We start from the raw sequence: 23,913 nt of genomic DNA on the forward strand, positions 1-23,913 counted from the left end.
AGCTGGACCCGCAGCTATAACGTAACTATGTGTTTTATGTTTTTTTTATGGTTAAAATTGAAAGCACTGTGAATTATGGGCCTTCTCTGACATATGTGATAGTTGGCTTCTATACGAGTTGGAAAAAGTGGATTTGGTGTCAGATGGTATCAGTTTGGTGTTAGAATGACATCTAATTGACTGATGGACGCTGACTGCTGGGTGACGAGCAATGGAGAGGAACCACAGTCACTGCCCGGCCATCCCGAGTTCATCGGGCCAGTCAATTATGCATTTCTGCAGTATTTTTGAGCATGCATAAATTCGTGATGCTAAATGCCCATTGAATCAAATTGCAAACGTAACGCGCAATATTGCAAACGTAACGCGCATTTGCAATATGATTCAACAGCAAAAAATATCACCAAAGTTGACATGATGAAATCAACACAATGAGCGATAGAGAGGAACCACAGTCACTGCACGGCCATCCCCAGTTCATTGGGACAGTCAATTATGCATTTCTGCAGGGTTTTTGAGCATGCCAAATTCGTGATGTTGAGGCCCATTGAAACATATCGGTAATGCGCATCCGTGCACATGGTGACCCGAAATGGGTTACCAGGATACATTTTTTAGAAGGGTTTTAAATGCCTTTACGGGGGTGCAAGGGGTCCACGGTTGGGTAGGGAGCACCTTCCATCAGTGCCCATCCAATATGGGGCGCCCCTAGTCATTTTGGACATTTTTCAAAAGAATCGCTAAAAAATGACAGTCCCACTTCTCTCATGTCACCATCAAGCCATGGAGATGAACCACAGTCACTGTCCGGCCATACCGAGATCATCGGGACAGTCAATTATGCATTTCTGCAGTATTTTTGAGCATGCCTAAATTCGTGATGCTAAATGCCCATTGAATCATATTGCAAACGTAACGCGCTATATTGCAAACGTAACGCGCATTTGCAATATGATTCAACAGCAAAAAATATCACCAAAGTTGACATGATGAAATCAACACAACGAGCGATGGAGAGGAACCACAGTCACTGCACGGCCATCCCCAGTTCATCGGGCCAGTCAATTATGCATTCTGAGCATGTCAAATTAGTTAAAAATGTTAAAAGCAACAGAGTCCCACTTCTCCCTCATCATACATGACAAGTAGACTGTCTGCGTTGATTCATGGCTTAACATAGGGCTATATATCATTTGGGCAGTATAAATGCCATTTGGACTATGGTTCACTGACTTTTGGGTTTGGAAACCGACTTCCTATGATCGTACATGGCAAACGGACAAACATCCTGATTTGGCACATTCAATACTTTCATACACGTATAATTGACAAAAAAAGAATTTGACATTTCATTTGCACATTTCTAATGGCATTTGGCAAAAAAATGAAAAAAAGATGTCACTTTTGACTTCCTATGAAATCATATTCCAAATGCACAAAACATATGCCTTATGCACAAGCAAAAACAACCCAAAAAATGATGTCAATAAAAAACGTCATTAGCATGTTCATACAGCTCTTATACATGTGTAATTGACATAACAATCGAAAAAAATTCGAAAACGGTCCAGAAACCACTTTTTAAGGGGTTGAAAACTTTTTAAAAAATTTCATTTTTTCAAAATTTGACTCTTGGGTCTTGAATTGTTACATTTGCAATATGAAAATTCACTGCGGAGAGCTCTAGCCATCTATTGGATTTTTGCTTTATGATTTGGCACATTCAATACTTTCATTAATTGAAAAAAAAAGAATTGGACATGTCATTTTGCGAGAAAAAAAAAAGTCACTTTTTTCCTATGAAATCATATTCAAAATGCACAAAACATATGCCTTGTGCACAAGCAAAAGCAACCCAAAAAACGACGTCAATAAAAAACATCATAAGCATGTTCATACAGCTCTTATACATGTGTAATTGACATAACAATCGAAAAAAATTCGAAAAACGGTCCAGAAACCACTTTTTTAAGGGTTGATAAGTTTTCAAAAAAAATATCATATTATCAAAATCTGACCTTTGGGTTTAGACTTGGGTATCATTTGCTGTATGAAAAACCACGGTGGAGCGCGCTCGCCATCTAAAGGAAATTTGGGGTGTTACAATTGGCAATTGCCATCGGAAAATTGCCATATGATTGGCCCGGAGATGGGCCGCTTTCGGTGGTATTTACAATCGTGTGTATGATTCGTGCTATGCCAATATGTTCCCATGTTATTTTGTCCAAATTAGGGGGGTTTTCCCTTACTGGGTGGATAGGAACATTAGCCCGCTGGCCTTACTGGGTGGATAGGAACATTAGCCCGCTGGCCTTACTGGGTGGATAGGAACATTAGCCTGCTGGCCTTACTGGGTGGATAGGAACATTAGCCTGCTGGCCTTACTGGGTGGATAGGAACATTAGCCTGCTGGCCTTACTGGGTGGATAGGAACATTAGCCCGCTGGCCTTACTGGGTGGATAGGAACATTAGCCCGCTGGCCTTACTGGGTGGATAGGAACATTAGCCTGCTGGCCTTACTGGGTGGATAGGAACATTAGCCTGCTGGCCTTACTGGGTGGATAGGAACATTAGCCTGCTGGCCTTACTGGGTGGATAGGAACATTAGCCTGCTGGCCTTACTGGGTGGATAGGAACATTAGCCCGAGCTATTTAGGAGGGATATCACACCTGGCACAAATGATTGTCTAGTTGTGTTTTTCCTGCTGAGGGGTGCCCTATACCTGTGCCCAGAGGGGAGTAGTTCAAAGTCCAGGTATGTATGTATGTATGTATGTATGTATGTATGTATGTATGTATGTATGTATGTATGTATGTATGTATGTATGTATGTATGTATGTATGTATGTATGTATGTATGTATGTATGTATGTATGTAAAACATTTCTTACCGAGCCTTTCCGTCAGTCCACCCAAGTTTATTCAACTGTCTTCTTACTGTAATTAGAGCGATGCCGTCATACCAGCAGATGGGCTATCGCTCGTCTTCTTCATTCATCAGTGAGTCGATGGCTTGATTAGTCTCTTTGGACATGAAATACAATAAATGCGAAAATGTGCAGCGTACAGTAAAAACCAGCAGTCAATTTATTTAAGCATTGTTTAGTAGTATTAGGCCTACATTAAAGTATGGTGGCCTACTGTACCTGTTCATTTTCCTGGGCTTTCGAGTTCGGCGGAGAACAGGCATCTGATGGTAGTGTTTCTGAATAGCACTGTCCATGACCAAAATCCCCAAGTCTACCAGTATTTCTGAAATGTCTCCAGTAGATTTTTCCGTTCCTCCTGAAAGCCCTAATCTGCTCACTTAAATGAATAGAGATCATGGTGCTACAATATAATCAAAGTGAGGACAAACGGCAATCTGCTGTATACTTATAGCCTATTGTAACCTGAAAGTCACGCCTTTCCTCACCCCGCCCAAAACTCCACCCTTAACACAGTTACCATTCAAAAACGAGCTGTTAATCAAAAAAGAATCACATTGCCACCAAAGAAAACAGACGAAATGGACATTTTCATCAAACCAGCGTCTTTCTATGGTGCTACCCGTTCCAGGGTTAGGACTGTAACCACCAGCTTCTTTCTACGGTTCTACCCGTTCCAGGGTTAGGACTGTAACCACCAGCTTCTTTCTATGGTGCTACCCGTTCCAGGGTTAGGACCGTAACCACCAGCTTCTTTCTACGGTGCTACCCGTTCCAGGGTTAGGACTGTAACCACCAGCTTCTTTCTATAGTGCTACCCGTTCCAGGGTTAGGACTGTAACCACCAGCTTCTTTCTACGGTGCTACCCGTTCCAGGGTTAGGACTGTAACCACCAGCTTCTTTCTACGGTGCTACCCGTTCCAGGGTTAGGACTGTAACCACCAGCTTCTTTCTATGGTGCTACCCGTTCCAGGGTTAGGACTGTAACCACCAGCTTCTTTCTATGGTGCTACCCGTTCCAGGGTTAGGACTGTAACCACCAGCTTCTTTCTATAGTGCTACCCGTTCCAGGGTTAGGACCGTAACCACCAGCTTCTTTCTATAGTGCTACCCGTTCCAGGGTTAGGACTGTAACCACCAGCTTCTTTCTACGGTGCTACCCGTTCCAGGGTTAGGACCGTAACCACCAGAGGACTTGAACATGAGCCGGAGCTGAGAGGATCACCAAAACTAAAGATATTTTGGTTTCAAAGCATTTTATATTAAAAAAAAGAATATGTAGCCTTTCAATGTGTAGGTGTACTGTATAATTAACTCGATAATTGTGTACCTAAAATGTGAATGTGTTTTTGCAGAGCTTACAACCATCTGTAGAGATCAGTGGGCAACGGGCGCGGGGCGACGGGCTGGGCGACGGGCTGGGCGACGGGCCGCACTGAAAAAACACATGGTTGCCAAGAAAGCGGTTTGTTACGCTAGATTCTTAGTGTGTACAGCATTTGTTTGTTGGAGTCATTTTAAATTCTTAATTGATCTACTGTTTCTATCGTAGGCCACCGTAATCGATGGGGGCTCAGGGTGGTACCAGGGTGGTACCATTCTGCTCATCTGATAAAGGTGCTCATGGATCAGATTCTAACTTTGAAGACCGATATGGAGTCATTGATGGCAGACCAGCAGAAAGAGAAACGTTCTCTGAGGGCGACTGCTGATGCATTGGTCCAGACCCAGGTGGTATTGGCAGCGAGTCACTCCTCGTTAGCGGAGAGTCAGGTGGAGAATGACCCGTTGAAAAGGGAGAGGAACCGGATGGACTCACAATCCATGCCAGGCACACCTGTGAGCTCTGGAACTCCACCTCCGACAGGTAGAGTCAACATACCTGGCGGGTTCGTCAGGTCGTCAGTTCACCCTGACATTTCCGTTCCTCCTCTGACAACAGAACTTGACCAACTGCTCACCAGGCACAGCAAGGGCCGTCTGGACCGTTCTGCTGTTCCACGGTTCTGTAACCGAAGAGATACCAGGAGTGGGAACAGAATACCAACTGGGATGGATCCCGAGGCAAATGTGGCTTACCAGTGAACCTCCGTGTGTTCATCAATAATACAGAGTCTCAGAAGTTTCCGTCCATGACTGATGCAACTCGAAAAAGCATTAAAGACAGAGTTAATGAGTACTTGAGGTCACCGAGAAAGTCTCTGGTCATGGCCTGCTCTCACTTATGTAAGGAATTAGGCACTTTCCCACGTTTACTACAGTATGTACTGTAGGCTATGTTTACTTGTCAGACTGCACAGTAGCCTAATAAACAAATGCAGGTGGCTTATCTTCAAAATGCTTTATTATCCAAATGTAAAAGCATATACTGTACAGTATTTCTTCATCAGCATCTTTATGCTTTCGTTAATAAAATGATGATAAAAATACTATTTCAAAATGTCCATTAACGAATGACTTGTTCAAATATGCCATGATAAATATAAATATGCCATGATATTCTTGATGTGTTGACTGAATATAAGCAAGTGATGTCTGCTGTTTTGCCTTTTTCTCACGCACTCGAGGTTAAATGAAAACGAAATCCCCAAAATATTGTTACTTTTTAAACGAAGTGATTATATCATTCTAAATTAATTAATTAATAATAAAAGCCCCTGTGAGAATATCTAACGGAAAATGCCCCTTAGATATTAAATTAGAGTCCTCCAATCCTCTAAATGGATTTACTGGCGGAGAGTCAAAATCATTGAGTTTTTCTCTCGGTATACTGTAGGCCCATAGGTGAAATGAGTCTCACTAGTGTTGAGTAATGGCTGATTTCTGTAGGAGACTTCACAACTATGCTGTGTAGATATCATTTACTATGTTGTGAAGACATCACAACTATGAAATAACACATATGGAATCGGTTAAGAACAAATTCTTATTTACAAGGACAGCCTACTCCTTCCTCCCACAACGGGGATTTGAACCTCGGTCTCCCACTTGCCCCTCATTCTGTAGTGCAGACATGGCCTGCGCTCTCCCTTATGTAAGGAATTGGGCTACACAGTAGCCTAATAAACAAACACATTTTCTTTAATAAAATAATGATAAAAAAATACTCTTTCAAAATACAGATGTTGATTTAGTTATGGATCCATAACGAATTTCTATGGGAATAAATATAATTGATTTACAGAAATATTGGAACGAAGTTGTCTAAAGGCAAGCAATATAGACTCCGGTCCTGTAGCCTACTCCCGACCTTCACATTGTACAGCGCCATAGAAACGGAGAGGGTTTCCTTTTTCTCTGAATAGAAACACCATAATATTCATCAAATTTAATTAAGCCAAATTCCTCAATCAATCCCAAACGCTGTTATTACAAAAAGGTTTTCAATTCTCTGGTAATGCCAGTACAGAATACAATCAAATGCTTCTCAAAGATGCCCTCTGGCGGTCAAACTAGTAATGATGTGCAGTTACAGAAAGAATTGGCTGAGAATTCAACAACGTGCCACAGAATGCCGAGGCAGCACGCGAGGCAGGCAGCACGCGAGGCAGGCAGCACGCGAGGCAGGCAGCACGCGAGGCAGGCAGCACGCGAGGCAGGCAGCACGCAAGGTGTGCCGCAGTATGACACAACTTCTAAAGGAGGGACCACTGTAGGCTCGCGTCTGGGTTTCCCTTTCTAGTCTGTGATTTGTTTTCAAGCCCTGCCACATCCGACGAGCATCAGAGCCGGTGTAATAGGATTAAATCTTAATCCTGTATTGATGCTTTGCTTGTTTGATGGTTCGTCTGAGGGCATAGCACCATCCATATTGGATTTCTATTTGCCATATATTTTTCAACTGTGCTGTGACGTTTCACAAAAGTTATGAACTTTTCTATTCTCATTAGTTTCTACAGTTTGTAAATGTAGTACTTTTAGCCCAAAAAGTTTGTTTTTATTATTGATCAATTTGACACTGACTTCAAATCACCCAGTAGTGCTATTTGCAGAGTTGGCTCAAAAAATAAATATATTTAACTGATCACAATTTTCTTTAACCAATTTTGGTCTTTAATGCAGGGTCTTTCTCCCCCTTCCACTTGCCTCTTCCATTTTTGCTGTAATGCTGCAATTATTTTGGGGTTGAACAGACATTTACATATATTTTTGTTAGCTGCATGTGTGACACAACTCCACCAGTCCTATTTATGATATCATTTACAAATACTTTTTTTTTTATCAAAGTGTTTTATCAATTACTATATTTGAGTTTAACCACAGTATTTGTTGTCGTATTTTTTTCTGGTGGATTAAACTGAAATTGCAACCCGTTGTTGCCTTAGTTAGCATGGTAGATATCATGCATTGAAAGGTCTTTCCTACCCTACCGGCTACCGATGTCATTCTTCTGTGAGCTGCTCCATGCCGAAACCAGTTGAGCTGCCTGCAGATGATATTCTACTGAAACTAGGCTGTAGGTTCACCCCTGAAGGGCCTGTAGGTTCACCCCTGAAGGGCCTGTAGGTTCACCCCTGAAGGGCCTGTAGGTTCACCCCTGTAGGTTCACCCCTGAAGGGCCTGTAGGTTCACCCCTGTAGGTTCACCCCTGAAGGGCCTGTAGGTTCACCCCTGTAGGTACACCCCTGTAGGGCCTGTAGGTTCACCCCTGAAGGGCCTGTAGGTTCACCCCTGAAGGGCCTGTAGGTTCACCCCATAATCATTATATGTTATCTGCATACGTTATCCAAGCATACTGTACCTTACCTTTACCTGTTCTATTGTCATTTTAATGAGGGTGTCATTCTGACTTGTAAATCACACTTCTCAAAATACTGCACTAACATGCTTAGGATAATACATCCAAATTACAACACGGCACATGGGATCATAACCAATGTTTAATATACACACACTAGATGAAATGTAAATGAAATGGAGGACTGCTGTTCTGATGAGTGCCATTATGCCCACCCTGTTTGTCTCGTAGACCAACCTGCCCACCCCGTTTGGCCTGTAGACCACCCCGTTTGGCCCGTAGACCACCCCGTTTGGCCCATAGACCACCCTGCCCTCTCCACCCCGTTTGTCCCGTAGATCACCCCGTTTGGCCCGTAGACCACCCCGTTTGGCCCGTAGACCACCCCGTTTGGCCCGTAGACCACCCCGTTTGGCCCGTAGACCACCCTGCCCTCTCCACCCCGTTTGTCCCGTAGACCACCCCGTTTGGCCCGTAGACCACCCTGCCCTCTCCACCACTAACCCTGCCCACCCTGTTTGGCCCGTAGACCACCCTGTTCCCTCTACCACTAATCTGCTGCTTTAGAAGTGTGTCACCAGCAGCAGATCCCCTGTCTGTGGTGCCCCTTGGCTCTTCCCAGCCAGAGGGGGGTGTATATGGGGTTATTCAGTGTTAGCACAACCCCCAGTGCTTCTACATCTTTTGTATTCCAGGACAGTAACTGACCCTGGCCACCTGTCAAATTTGTTGTTATTCAAATATCTGCCTTGTCATGCCCAGCTACACTTAATAAGAAATATGGGTCATCTAAATTGAAGTAGAACCTCTTTCTAGTTCTGTGAAATGCAGACTGTGGAGAAACGTCAATGATGCAGAGAAACAAAACAAACAGCATGTTCTAGACATAAGGGCCAGTCATAATCTACATGCTCCCATTCTGGGTCAAATCCCTGGAATCAGAGGGGATTGAATTCAAACTGAAATCCCTGCCTGGCTTTAATCTGGCTGTGTATACAATAACACAATACAATAGACAATACCTTGGACCAGTTACAATATGTGTGGTTGATTTCATGGCATCTTAATACCATGACTTTCTACAGATCCTAATGTTTGGAAAGTCTTGTAACTGAACTTCATACGCCTCAAGTTTACAGCGTAACGCTCAAATGCCCCAGTAGGTGTATAATGTAATCTACTGTATCATCAATACCATAGCATGACCATAATTATTACAGGAAGCTCAGTAACAGCACTTTGAGTAAGCATACGTTATTCTTCTGGGCTTTTCTTGCTTGCTTAAGTGCGTGTATGACACACCTATCATTTTATATTACTGTACTTCCAAAGCTCTGCAGCAGTAGCGACAGGCTAGCCTGGTTATATACAGCTCTGTAGCAGTAGCGACAGGCTAGCCTGGTTATGTACAGCTCTGTAGCAGTAGCGACAGGCTAGCCTGGTTATGTACAGCTCTGTAGCAGTAGCGACAGGCTAGCCTGGTTATGTACAGCTCTGTAGCAGTAGCGACAGGCTAGCCTGGTTATATACAGCTCTGTAGCAGTAGCGACAGGCTAGCCTGGTTATATACAGCTCTGTAGCGACAGCCTAGCCTGGTTATGTACAGCTCTGTAGCAGTAGCGACAGGCTAGCCTGGTTATGTACAGCTCTGTAGCGACAGGCTAGCCTGGTTATATACAGCTCTGCAGCAGTAGCGACAGGCTAGCCTGGTTATATACAGCTCTGTAGCGACAGGCTAGCCTGGTTATGTACAGCTCTGTAGCAGTAGCGACAGGCTAGCCTGGTTATGTACAGCTCTGTAGCAGTAGCGTGGTTCTAAAGCCTAATAACTCTACTATTGTATGTAGTTTGAGATTAATTCGAGTTTCTGTTGGAAACCAGTGGTAGACCAGGTCGCGTGGGTTAGCTGGTAGACCAGGTCGCGTGGATGAGCTGGTAGACCAGGTCGTGTGGATGTGCTGGTAGACCAGGTCGTGGATGTGCTGGTAGACCAGGTCGTGTGGATGAGCTGGTAGACCAGGTCGTGTGGATGAGCTGGTAGACCAGGTCGTGTGGATGAGCTGGTAGACCAGGTCGTGTGGGTGGGGATGAGCTGGTAGACCAGGTCGTGTGGGTGGGGATGAGCTGGTAGACCAGGTCGTGTGGGTGTGGATGAGCTGGTAGACCAGGTCGTGTGGGTGGGGATGAGCTGGTAGACCAGGTCGTGTGGGTGTGGATGAGCTGGTAGACCAGGTCGTGTGGGTGGGGATGAGCTGGTAGACCAGGTCGTGTGGATGTGGATGAGCTGGTAGACCAGGTCGTGTGGGTGGGGATGAGCTGGTAGACCAGGTCGTGTGGGTGGGGATGAGCTGGTAGACCAGGTCGTGTGGATGGGGATGAGCTGGTAGACCAGGTCGTGTGGGTGGGGATGAGCTGGTAGACCAGGTCGTGTGGGTGGGGATGAGCTGGTAGACCAGGTCGTGTGGGTGGGGATGAGCTGGTAGACCAGGTCGTGTGGGTGGGGATGAGCTGGTAGACCAGGTCGTGTGGGTGGGGATGAGCTGGTCGACCAGGTCGCGTGGATGTTTCACCTCAGATTGGTTACATACAGATCATTTGGATCCCTGCTCTGCCTGAACACCACCCATTCTCCTGTTCTCATTCATCTCGCTCCTCTCCCCTCCACAGCGGTATCAGACCTGGATGTAGAGTGTAAGTTATCAGACCACTACGTGTCTCCATGGCTCCTCCAGAGGAATGTGTTCCTGCCATCCACCAGACCACCATGTGTCCAGGAACTGCACCACACCGCTCAGCAGAGCCTCCAGGCCAGCCACAGAGGTACGCACCCATGATAACACCCCTAATACACGATAACACCCCTAATACACGATAACACCCCTAATACACGATAACACCCCTAACACACGATAACACCCCCCTAACACACGATAACACCCCCCTAACACACGATAACACCCCCCTAACACCCCCAATACACGATAACACCCCCAATACACGATAACACCCCCAATACACGATAACACCCCCAATACACGATAACACCCCCCTAACACCCCCAATACACGATAACACCCCCCTAACACCCGACAACACCCCCCTAACACCCCCCTAACACACGATAACACCCCCCTAACACCCCTAACACACGGTAACACCCCCCTAACACACGGTAACACCCCCCTAACACACGGTAACACCCCCCTAACACCCCCAATACACGATAACACCCCCAATACACGATAACACCCCCCTAACACACGGTAACACCCCCCTAACACACGGTAACACCCCCCTAACACACGGTAACACCCCCTTAACACACGATAACACCCGACAACACACGATAACACCCGCCAACACACGATAACACCCCCAATACACGATAACACCCCCAATACACGATAACACCCCCAATACACGATAACACCCCTAATACACCGCACACATTGGACAGAAGTTAGGTCTTAAGCAGCGAACATCGTTCAGTCAGTAGCAATTAACCAATCATCGGTCAGTCCCGTGTGGCTCAGTTGGTAGAGCATGGTGTTTGCAACGCCAGGGTTGTGGGTTCGATTCCCACGGGGCACCAGTACGGAGAAAAACATTCTGAAATGTATTCATTCACTACTGTAAGTCGCTCTGGATAAGAGCGTCTGCTAAATGACTAAAATGTAAATGTAAATCTAATATTACAAGACATCTCTCTCTACACTCATCAACTCTACTTTGTCTTTGCTTGTCTGTAAAATGTATTTTATTTTCAGAGTATTGTTTTCATGCATGTTGTTTTGCGTCGTTCCTCTTAGTCTTTTCAGGGAGACGAGCAGTAAAGGTCTGGATCTCCTGTTTGTAGAAAGTAAAATACAAGTGCCATCTAGTGGATTAATAGAAACACCTCACTCCAGATAGTACAGTGGTAAGGTGACTAGATGTAGTACAGTAGTAAGGTGACTAGATGTAGTACAGTAGTATGGTGACTAGATGTAGTACAATAGTATGGTGACTAGATGTAGTACAATAGTAAGGTGACTAGATGTAGTACAATAGTAAGGTGACTAGATGTAGTACAGTAGTAAGGTGACTAGATGTAGTACAGTAGTAAGGTGACTAGATGTAGTACAGTAGTAAGGTGACTAGATGTAGTACAGTAGTAAGGTGACAAGATGTAGTACAGTAGTAAGGTGACTAGATGTAGTACAGTAGTAAGGTGACTAGATGTAGTACAGTAGTAAGGTGACTAGATGTAGTACAGTAGTAAGGTGACTAGATGTAGTACAGTAGTATGGTGACTAGATGTAGTACAGTAGTATGGTGACTAGATGTAGTACAGTAGTATGGTGACTAGATGTAGTGCAGTAGTATGGTGACTAGATGTAGTGCAGTAGTATGGTGACTAGATGTAGTGCAGTAGTATGGTGACTAGATGTAGTACAGTAGTATGGTGACTAGATGTAGTATGGTGACTAGATATAGTACAGTAGTAAGGTCAGTAGATATGAGTACAGTAGTAAGGTGACTAGATATAGTACAGTAGATATAGTACAGTAGTATGGTGACTAGATGTAGTACAGTAGATATAGTACAGTAGTAAGGTGACTAGATGTAGTATGGTGACTAGATATAGTACAGTAGTAAGGTCAGTAGATATAGTACAGTAGTAAGGTGACTAGATATAGTGCAGTAGAAAGGTGACGGTAGATATAGTACAGTAGTAAGGTGACTAGATATAGTACAGTAGATATAGTACAGTAGTATGGTGACTAGATGTAGTACAGTAGTATGGTGACTAGATATAGTACAGTAGATATAGTACAGTAGTAAGGTGACTAGATATAGTACAGTAGTGAGGTGACTAGATATAGTACAGTAGTGAGGTGACTAGATATAGTACAGTAGAAAGGTGACGGTAGATATAGTACAGTAGTAAGGTGACTAGATATAGTACAGTAGTATTGTGACTAGTACAGTAGATATAGTACAGTAGTAAGGTCAGTAGATATAGTACAGTAGTAAGGTGACTAGATATACTACAGTAGATATAGTACAGTAGTAAGGTGACTAGATATAGTACAGTAGTAAGGTGACTAGATATAGTACAGTAGTAAGGTGACTAGATATAGTACAGTAGTAAGGTGACTAGATATAGTACAGTAGTAAGGTGACTAGATATAGTACAGTAGTAAGGTGACTAGATGTAGTAAGGTGACTAGATGTAGTAAGGTGACTAGATGTAGTAAGGTGACTAGATGTAGTAAGGTGACTAGATGTAGTAAGGTGACTAGATGTAGTAAGGTGACTAGATGTAGTAAGGTGACTAGATGTAGTACGGTAGTAAGGTGACTAGATGTAGTACGGTAGTAAGGTGACTAGATGTAGTACAGTAGTAAGGTGACTAGATGTAGTACAGTAGTAAGGTGACTAGATGTAGTACAGTGGTAAGGTGACTAGATGTAGTACAGTGGTAAGGTGACTAGATGTAGTACAGTGGTAAGGTGACTAGATGTAGTACAGTGGTAAGGTGACTAGATGTGGTAAGGTGACTAGATGTAGTACAGTGGTAAGGTGACTAGATGTAGTACAGTGGTAAGGTGACTAGATGTAGTACAGTGGTAAGGTGACTAGATGTAGTACAGTGGTAAGGTGACTAGATGTAGTACAGTGGTAAAGTGACTAGATATAGTACAGTGGTAAGGTGACTAGATATAGTACAGTAGTAAGGTGACTAGATGTAGAAAGGTGACTAGATGTCGAAAGGTGACTAGATGTAGTACAGTAGTAAGGTGACTAGATATAGTACCGTAGTATGGTGACTAGATGTAGAAAGGTGACTAGATGTAGAAAGGTGACTAGATGTAGAAAGGTGACTAGATGTAGTAAGGTGACTAGATATAGTACAGTAGTAAGGTGACTAGATGTAGAAAGGTGACTAGTTGTAGAAAGGTGACTAGATGTAGAAAGGTGACTAGATGTAGAAAGGTGACTAGATGGAGAAAGGTGACTAGATGGAGAAAGGTGACTAGATGTAGTACAGTAGTATGGTGACTAGAAATAGTACAGTAGTATGGTGACTAGAAATAGTACAGTAGTATGGTGACTAGAAATAGTACAGTAGTATGGTGACTAGAAATAGTACAGTAGTATGGTGACTAGATGTAGTACAGTAGTATGGTGACTAGATGTAGAAAGGTGACTAGATGTAGAAAGGTGACTAGATGTAGAAAGGTGACTAGATGTAGAAAGGTGACTAGATGTAGAAAGGTGACTAGATGTAGAAAGGTGACTAGATGTAGAAAGGTGACTAGATATAGTACAGTAGTAAGGTGACTAGATGTAGAAAGGTGACTAGATGTAGAAAGGTGACTAGTTGTAGAAAGGTGACTAGTTGTAGAAAGGTGACTAGATGTAGAAAGGTGACTTGTTGTAGAAAGGTGACTAGATGTAGTACAGTAGTAAGGTGACTAGATATAGTACCGTAGTATGGTGACTAGATGTAGAAAGGTGACTAGATGTAGAAAGGTGACTAGATGTAGTAAGGTGACTAGATATAGTACAGTAGTAAGGTGACTAGATGTAGAAAGGTGACTAGTTGTAGAAAGGTGACTAGATGTAGAAAGGTGACTTGTTGTAGAAAGGTGACTAGATGTAGTACAGTAGTAAGGTGACTAGATATAGTACCGTAGTAAGGTGACTAGATATAGTACCGTAGTAAGGTGACTAGATATAGTACCGTAGTATGGTGACTAGATGTAGAAAGGTGAGTAGATGTAGAAAGGTGACTAGATGTAGAAAGGTGACTAGATGTAGTAAGGTGACTAGATGTAGAAAGGTGACTAGATGGAGAAAGGTGACTAGATGTAGTACAGTAGTAAGGTGACTAGATATAGTACAGTAGTAAATTGACTAGATATAGTACAGTAGAAAGGTGACGGTAGATGTAGTACAGTAGTAAGGTGACTAGATGTAGTAAGGTGACTAGATGTAGTACAGTAGAAAGGTGACTGTAGATATAGTACAGTAGTAAGGTGACTAGATATAGTACAGTAGTAAGGTGACTAGATATAGTACAGTAGTAAGGTGACTAGATATAGTACAGTAGATATAGTACAGTAGTAAGGTGACTAGATGTAGTACAGTAGTAAGGTGACTAGATGTAGTACAGTAGTAAGGTCAGTAGATGTAGTACATTAGTATGGTGACTAGATGTAGTACAGTAGTATGGTGACTAGATGTGGTACAGTAGATATAGTACAGTAGTAAGGTGACTAGATATAGTACAGTAGAAAGGTGACGGTAGATATAGTACAGTAGTATGGTGACTAGATGTAGTATGGTGACTAGATTTAGTAAGGTGACTAGATATAGTACAGTAGTATGGTGACTAGATGTAGTAAGGTGACTAGATATAGTACAGTAGTAAGGTGACTAGTTATAGTACAGTAGTATGGTGACTAGATGTAGTAAGGTGACTAGATATAGTACAGTAGTAAGGTCAGTAGATATAGTACAGTAGTAAGGTGACTAGATATAGTACAGTAGATATAGTACAGTAGTATGGTGACTAGATGTAGTACAGTAGTAAGGTGACTAGATATAGTACAGTAGTAAGGTGACTAGATATAGTACAGTAGTAAGGTGACTAGATATAGTACAGTAGTAAGGTGACTAGATATAGTACAGTAGTAAGGTGACTAGATATAGTACAGTAGTATGGTGACTAGATATAGTACAGTAGTATGGTGACGGTAGATATAGTACAGTAGTATGGTGACGGTAGATATAGTACAGTAGTATGGTGACTAGATATAGTACAGTAGTATGGTGACTAGATATAGTACAGTAGTAAGGTGACTAGATATAGTACAGTAGTATGGTGACTAGATATAGTACAGTAGTATGGTGACTAGATATATACAGTAGTATGGTGACTAGATATAGTACAGTAGATATAGTACAGTAGTATGGTGACTAGATGTAGTACAGTGGTAAGGTGACTAGATGTAGTACAGTGGTAAGGTGACTAGATGTAGTACAGTGGTAAAGTGACTAGATATAGTACAGTGGTAAGGTGACTAGATATAGTACAGTAGTAAGGTGACTAGATGTAGAAAGGTGACTAGATGTCGAAAGGTGACTAGATGTAGTACAGTAGTAAGGTGACTAGATATAGTACCGTAGTATGGTGACTAGATGTAGAAAGGTGACTAGATGTAGAAAGGTGACTAGATGTAGAAAGGTGACTAGATGTAGTAAGGTGACTAGATATAGTACAGTAGTAAGGTGACTAGATGTAGAAAGGTGACTAGTTGTAGAAAGGTGACTAGATGTAGTACAGTGGTAAGGTGACTAGATGTAGTACAGTGGTAAGGTGACTAGATGTAGTACAGTGGTAAAGTGACTAGATATAGTACAGTGGTAAGGTGACTAGATATAGTACAGTAGTAAGGTGACTAGATGTAGAAAGGTGACTAGATGTCGAAAGGTGACTAGATGTAGTACAGTAGTAAGGTGACTAGATATAGTACCGTAGTATGGTGACTAGATGTAGAAAGGTGACTAGATGTAGAAAGGTGACTAGATGTAGAAAGGTGACTAGATGTAGTAAGGTGACTAGATATAGTACAGTAGTAAGGTGACTAGATGTAGAAAGGTGACTAGTTGTAGAAAGGTGACTAGATGTAGAAAGGTGACTAGATGTAGAAAGGTGACTAGATGGAGAAAGGTGACTAGATGGAGAAAGGTGACTAGATGTAGTACAGTAGTATGGTGACTAGAAATAGTACAGTAGTATGGTGACTAGAAATAGTACAGTAGTATGGTGACTAGAAATAGTACAGTAGTATGGTGACTAGAAATAGTACAGTAGTATGGTGACTAGATGTAGTACAGTAGTATGGTGACTAGATGTAGAAAGGTGACTAGATGTAGAAAGGTGACTAGATGTAGAAAGGTGACTAGATGTAGAAAGGTGACTAGATGTAGAAAGGTGACTAGATGTAGAAAGGTGACTAGATGTAGAAAGGTGACTAGATATAGTACAGTAGTAAGGTGACTAGATGTAGAAAGGTGACTAGATGTAGAAAGGTGACTAGTTGTAGAAAGGTGACTAGTTGTAGAAAGGTGACTAGATGTAGAAAGGTGACTTGTTGTAGAAAGGTGACTAGATGTAGTACAGTAGTAAGGTGACTAGATATAGTACCGTAGTAAGGTGACTAGATATAGTACCGTAGTAAGGTGACTAGATATAGTACCGTAGTATGGTGACTAGATGTAGAAAGGTGACTTGTTGTAGAAAGGTGACTAGATGTAGTACAGTAGTAAGGTGACTAGATATAGTACCGTAGTATGGTGACTAGATGTAGAAAGGTGAGTAGATGTAGAAAGGTGACTAGATGTAGAAAGGTGACTAGATGTAGTAAGGTGACTAGATGTAGAAAGGTGACTAGATGGAGAAAGGTGACTAGATGTAGTACAGTAGTAAGGTGACTAGATATAGTACAGTAGTAAATTGACTAGATATAGTACAGTAGTAAGGTGACTAGATATAGTACAGTAGTAAGGTGACTAGATATAGTACAGTAGTAAGGTGACTAGATATAGTACAGTAGATGTAGTACAGTAGTAAGGTGACTAGATGTAGTACAGTAGTAAGGTGACTAGATGTAGTACAGTAGTAAGGTCAGTAGATGTAGTACATTAGTATGGTGACTAGATGTAGTACAGTAGTATGGTGACTAGATGTGGTACAGTAGATATAGTACAGTAGTAAGGTGACTAGATATAGTACAGTAGAAAGGTGACGGTAGATATAGTACAGTAGTATGGTGACTAGATGTAGTATGGTGACTAGATTTAGTAAGGTGACTAGATATAGTACAGTAGTATGGTGACTAGATGTAGTAAGGTGACTAGATATAGTACAGTAGTAAGGTGACTAGTTATAGTACAGTAGTATGGTGACTAGATGTAGTAAGGTGACTAGATATAGTACAGTAGTAAGGTCAGTAGATATAGTACAGTAGTAAGGTGACTAGATATAGTACAGTAGATATAGTACAGTAGTATGGTGACTAGATGTAGTACAGTAGTAAGGTGACTAGATATAGTACAGTAGTAAGGTGACTAGATATAGTACAGTAGTAAGGTGACTAGATATAGTACAGTAGTAAGGTGACTAGATATAGTACAGTAGTATGGTGACTAGATATAGTACAGTAGTATGGTGACGGTAGATATAGTACAGTAGTATGGTGACGGTAGATATAGTACAGTAGTATGGTGACGGTAGATATAGTACAGTAGTATGGTGACGGTAGATATAGTACAGTAGTATGGTGACTAGATATAGTACAGTAGTAAGGTGACTAGATATAGTACAGTAGTATGGTGACTAGATATAGTACAGTAGTATGGTGACTAGATATAGTACAGTAGTATGGTGACTAGATATATACAGTAGTATGGTGACTAGATATAGTACAGTAGTAAGGTGACTAGATATAGTACAGTAGTAAGGTGACGGTAGATATAGTACAGTAGTAAGGTGACGGTAGATATAGTACAGTAGTATGGTGACGGTAGATATATTACAGTAGTATGGTGACTAGATATAGTACAGTAGTATGGTGACTAGATGTAGTACAGTAGAAAGGTGACGGTAGATATAGTACAGTAGAAAGGTGACGGTAGATATAGTACAGTAGTATGTGACTAGATGTAGTAAGGTGACTAGATGTAGTACAGTAGTATGGTGACTAGATGTAGTACAGTAGTATGGTGACTAGATGTAGTACAGTAGTATGGTGACTAGATATAGTACAGTAGTAAGGTGACTAGATGTAGTAAGGTGACTAGATATAGTACAGTAGTAAGGTCAGTAGATATAGTACAGTAGTAAGGTGACTAGATGTATTACAGTAGATATAGTACAGTAGTATGGTGATGGTAGATATAGTATAGTGGTGGTATAGTAGTATGGTGACGGTAGAATTGTGACAGCAGCTATTATACAGTAGATATAGTGTAGTAGTATGGTGACAGTAGGTATAGATCAGCAGTATGGTGACAGTAGATTTGGTATTTTATTTTTTATTTTACCCTTATTTAACTAGGCAAGTCAGTTAAGAACAAATTATTATTTTCAATGATGGCCTAGGAACAGTGGGCTAACTGCCTTGTTCAGGGGCAGAGCGATAGATTTGTACGGGGATTCGAACTTACAGTAGTATGAGTACAGTAGCATGATGACAGTAGATGTATAGTGACAGTAGATATAGTACAGTAGCATGATGACAGTAGATATAGTACAGTAGCATAATGACAGTAGATATAGTATAGTAGATATAGTACAGTAGCATGATGACAGTAGATGTAGTATAGTGACATAGTAGTACAGTAGTATGGTGACAGTAGATTTGGTATTTTATTTTTTATTTTACCCTTATTTAACTAGGCAAGTCAGTTAAGAACAAATTATTATTTTCAATGATGGCCTAGGAACAGTGGGCTAACTGCCTTGTTCAGGGGCAGAGCGATAGATTTGTACGGGGATTCGAACTTACAGTAGTATGAGTACAGTAGCATGATGACAGTAGATGTATAGTGACAGTAGATATAGTACAGTAGCATGATGACAGTAGATATAGTACAGTAGCATAATGACAGTAGATATAGTATAGTAGATATAGTACAGTAGCATGATGACAGTAGATGTAGTATAGTGACATAGTAGTACAGTAGTATGGTGACAGTAGATATAGTAGTACAGTAGTATGGTGATGGCAGCTATAGTACAGTAGTATGGTGACAGTAGATATAGTACAGTAGTATGGTGACAGTAGATGTAGTATGGTGACAGTAGATATAGTACAGTAGTATGGTGACAGTAGATATAGTACAGTAGTATGGTGACAGTAGATATAGTATAGTAGATATAGTACAGTAGTATGGTGACAGTAGATATAGTACAGTAGTATGGTGACAGTAGATATAGTACAGTAGTATGTTGACGGCAACTATAGTACAGTAGTATTGTGACAGTAGATATAGTACAGTAGTATGGTGACAGTAGATATAGTATAGTAGATATAGTACAGTAGTATGATGACAGTAGATATAGTATAGTGACAGTAGATATAGTAGTACAGTAGTATGGTGACAGTAGATATAGTAGTACAGTAGTATTGTGACAGTAGATATAGTACAGTAGTATGGTGACAGTAGTTATAGTACAGTAGTATTGTGACAGTAGATATAGTACAGTAGTATGGTGACAGTAGATATAGTACAGTAGTATGGTGACAGTAGATATAGTACAGTAGTATGGTGACAGTAGATATAGTACAGTAGTATGGTGACAGTAGATATAGTACAGTAGTATGGTGACAGTAGATGTGGTACAGGGGTATGGTCACGGGAGATTTAAAACATTTACACTTTAGTCATTAACCAGATGGTCTTTCCAGGACAGCCTTCAATAAGTGCATTCGTTTTGAGATTGCTCGGTGAGACAACCACATAACACAGTCAAATATACAGGCTGTGAACATTCCGTTCCGGATAAGCAATGGATATATATATGGTTTTGCAACAAACCAAAAAACATCCACACTAAAGTCTATGAATTTGAAATCTGAGAACAGTAATATTTCACATACACATGAAGGTACCTATAATCATTTCTGATGGGAAAAAAAACAAATGGGGAAAATTTGGTGGATATAGCATTTTGGAAATTCTCTCCACGTGTTTTGCTGTTTTCATTGCTGAAATATGTTACGTGTGTGTGTGTGTGTGTGTGTGTGTGTGTGTGTGTGTGTGTGTGTGTGTGTGTGTGTGTGTGTGTGTGTGTGTCAGATTACCAGCTCAGACAGCAAGCGAGCAGCAGAAGACGCAGGGTGACCATTGCTGTCTCTGTGGCACCCCCTATGCCCACGTACCCCTCACCACACTCTGCCAGGAGGAGACAGCAGAGGGGCCGGAGCCTGACTGCGGTAACACAACTTCCACTCATATGATCAACTACCAACTTATGGATAACAGACATATACTTACAGACCGTCTATGATAAAGCCTCCAGGTGCCACAGCATTTTGAGGCATCTGTTTCCTAGTCTGACCGTGTTCCATCCTCACAGGGACTGCTGTCAAATCAAATTGTATTTGTCATAATGTGCCAAATGCAAAATTTCACCTTACAGTGAAATGCTTATTTACAAGCCCATAACCAACAATGCAGGTGGTTTTTTTTTGTGTGTGTGGATTTTACCCCCTTTTTTTCGCCCCAATTTTCAATCATGTCTCATCACTGCAACTCCCCAATGGGCTCAGGAGAAGCGAAGGTGGAGTCGTGCTTCCTCAGAAACATGACCCGCCAAACCGCACTCAACACCCACCTGCTTAACCCGGAAGCCAGCCGCACCAATGTGTCGGAGGAAACACCGACGCTGGGCCAATTATGGGACTCCCGGCCACGGCCGGTTGTGGCACAGCCTGGGAATGAACCCGGGTCTGTAGTAACACCTCTTCCGCTGAGATGCAAGTGACCTCTGAGCCACTTGGGAGGCCACTGAGATGCAGTTCTAAGAAAAATAAGAGTTTAGAAAATATATATATATTTTTTATATACTTACGTTTTATTTAGTAACACAATAAAATAGCAATAACGAGGCTATATACAGGGGGTACCGGTACCAATGTGCGGTGGTACAGGTTAGCCGAGGTAATATGTACATATGTCACAAGTTTCCTCCTTTCTTTGGTTCTCCATTAACGTCTCTGTGGTAAGAACCTGTCAGTCCTGAGGCCGACTTTCCAGTTTTATATTTTTTGTCGCTTTAAATTATATATATATATTTTTTTATATCGCGTTTACATAAGTTTTCAGATCCTTTACTCAGTACTTTGTTGAAGCACCTTTGGCAGCGATTACAGCCTCGAGTCTTCTTGGGTATGACACTACAAGCTTGGCACACCTGTATTTGGGGAGTTTCTCCCATCCTTCTCTGCAGATCCTCTCAAGCTCTGTCAGGTTGGATAGAGAGCATCGTTGCACAGCTATTTTCAGGTCTCTCCAGAGATGTTCGATCGGGTTCAAGTCCGGGTTTGGCTGGGCCACTCAAGGACATTCAATTACTTGTCCCGAAGCCACTCCTGTGTCATCTTGGCTGTGTGCTTAGGATCGTTGTCCTGTTGGAAGGTGAAACTTCGCCCCAGTCTGAAGTCCTGAGTGTTCTGGACTAGTTTTTTTTTTTTTAAATCACGGATCTCTCTGTACTTTTCTCCGTTTGTCTTTGCCTTGATCCTGACTAGTCTCCCAGTGCCTGCCGCTGAAAAACATCCCCACAGCATGATGCTGCCACCACCACGCTTCACTGTAGGGATGGTGCCAGGTTTCCTCCAGACGTGACGCTTGGCATTCAGGCCAAAGAGTTCAATCTTGGTTTCATCAGACCAGAGAATCTTGTTTGTCATGGTCTGAGAGTCCTTTAGGTGCCTTTTGGCAAACTCCAAGCTGGCTGTCATGTGCCTTTTACTGAGGAGTGGCTTCCATCTGGCCACTCTACCATAAAGGCCTGATTGGTGGAGTGCTGTACAGATGGTTGTCCTTCTGGAAGGTTCTCCCATCTCCACAGAAGAACTCTGGAGCTCTTGGGTTCTTGGACACCTCCTTGACCAAGGCCTTTCTCCTCCGATTGCTCAGTTTGGCCGGGCGGCCAGCTGTAGGTAAAGTCTTGGTAGTTCCAAACTTCTTCCATTTCAGAATGATGGAGGCCACTGTGTTCTTGGGGACCTTCGATGCTGCAGAAATGTTTTGGTGTCCTTCCCCAGATTTGTGCCTCGACACAATCCTGTCTCAGAGCACTGCGGACAATTCCTTCGACCTCATGGCTTGGTTTTTGTTCTGACATGCACTGTCAACTGTGGGACCTTATATAGACAGGTGTGTGCCTTTCCAAATAATGTCCAATCAATTTAATTTATCACAGGTGGACACCAATCAAGTTGTAGAAACATCTCAAGGATGATCAATGGAAACAGGATGCACCTGAGCTCAGTTTTGAGTCTCTTAGCAAAGGGTCTGAATACTTATGTAAATAAGGTATTTCTGTTTTTTATTTTAAATAAATTTGCAAACATTTCTACAAACCATTTTTTTGCATTGTCATAATGGGGCATTGTGTGTAGATTGAGGGAAATGTTTTTTTTAATCCATTTTAGAATAAGGCTGTAACTTAACAAAACGTGGAAACCGTCAAGGGTGGAGAACCTTTCCGACTGCACTGTACATGTCTTCCACTTTCATCAGTTATAATATATGTTTAACAAAACACATAAAAAAGGTTTAATTTTTCCTTTCCAGATGCAGCTGTCTGCATGTGTGAAGTCACAATGTGTGCTATTTCATCCTGAAATGCAGTGTTTCTTTGTTCATTTCCGTTGAGTGGATACTAGTGAATGACAACATGTGAATGTATGTCTCTGCTGTGTGTGTTTCTTCTCTCCAGCGGCAGGGGAAACCATTCAATAATCAGCAGCTAGAACAGACCAAGGTAACAGGAAAGAAGGGTTACCCATGTGTTCCACGGGTTTGAACTCTGCATCCTGTTCACTTTCTCCTCGGTCATTCATGGGTCTGGGAAATGTCACAATCCTTCATCCTGCAGTTGATCAGCGGTCCTGGGTAGCTGGGCAGTTCTGGCAGCTCTGTAATGTAACTGGTTTATATAGCTCTCCTTCAGGACATATCAGAGATCAGCGGTCCTGGGTAGCTGGGTAGCTGGGCAGCTCTGTAATGTAACTAGTTTATATAGCTCTCCTTCAGGACATATCAGAGATCAGCGGTCCTGGGTAGCTGGGCAGCTCTGGCAGCTCTGTAATGTAACTGGTTTATATAGCTCTCCTTCAGGACATATCAGAGGTCCTGGGTAGCTGGGCAGCTCTGGCAGCTCTGTAATGTAACTGGTTTATATAGCTCTCCTTCAGGACATAAACTCCAGGTGACTGTCTCACCCTCTGTCTACATATCCGCTCCTCTCTGTCCTGAGATTTCCTCTGTCTCCAGTGTATTGTGGTTCAATAACCCTTCAAATGTCTGAGTCTGAATCCATTTCTATTTCTTCATCATTCATTCATTTTGTCATCCTCATGTTGTAGTTTGACAGACCTGCCCCCCGCTCCTCCTCCCTCACCGAATGTTGCCACTTCTCTCCCTGGAGCAGAAAGGTATTGGTCCATGTCTTCTCTCC

General features: G+C 42.2%; 1 protein-coding gene across 6 annotated transcripts in view; it reads left to right on the plus strand.

The window, feature by feature from the left end:
• The window catches only part of LOC106574160 (actin remodeling regulator NHS), a 110,277-nt gene that overhangs the window by 23,290 nt on the left and 63,074 nt on the right, over positions 1 to 23,913 (plus strand). For 4 of the 6 annotated variants that reach the window (XR_006759792.2, XM_045697530.2, XM_045697533.2 and 1 more), the window contains exons 2-5: positions 10,335 to 10,487; positions 20,523 to 20,659; positions 23,173 to 23,217; positions 23,822 to 23,890. Coding sequence is in view for 5 of the 6 variants with exons in the window: in XM_045697530.2 (XP_045553486.2) it covers positions 10,335 to 10,487; positions 20,523 to 20,659; positions 23,173 to 23,217; positions 23,822 to 23,890 (404 nt within the window). In the remaining variant the exon portion in view is untranslated. The remainder of the gene's footprint in view (positions 1 to 10,334; positions 10,488 to 20,522; positions 20,660 to 23,172; positions 23,218 to 23,821; positions 23,891 to 23,913) is intronic. The other 2 variants (XM_045697531.2, XM_045697532.2) reach the window with 2 other exon arrangements.

The sequence above is a fragment of the Salmo salar genome, chromosome 16 (genome assembly GCF_965601325.2).
Source record: "Salmo salar chromosome 16, fSalSal1, whole genome shotgun sequence".
Taxonomy (NCBI): Eukaryota; Metazoa; Chordata; class Actinopteri; order Salmoniformes; family Salmonidae; genus Salmo; species Salmo salar.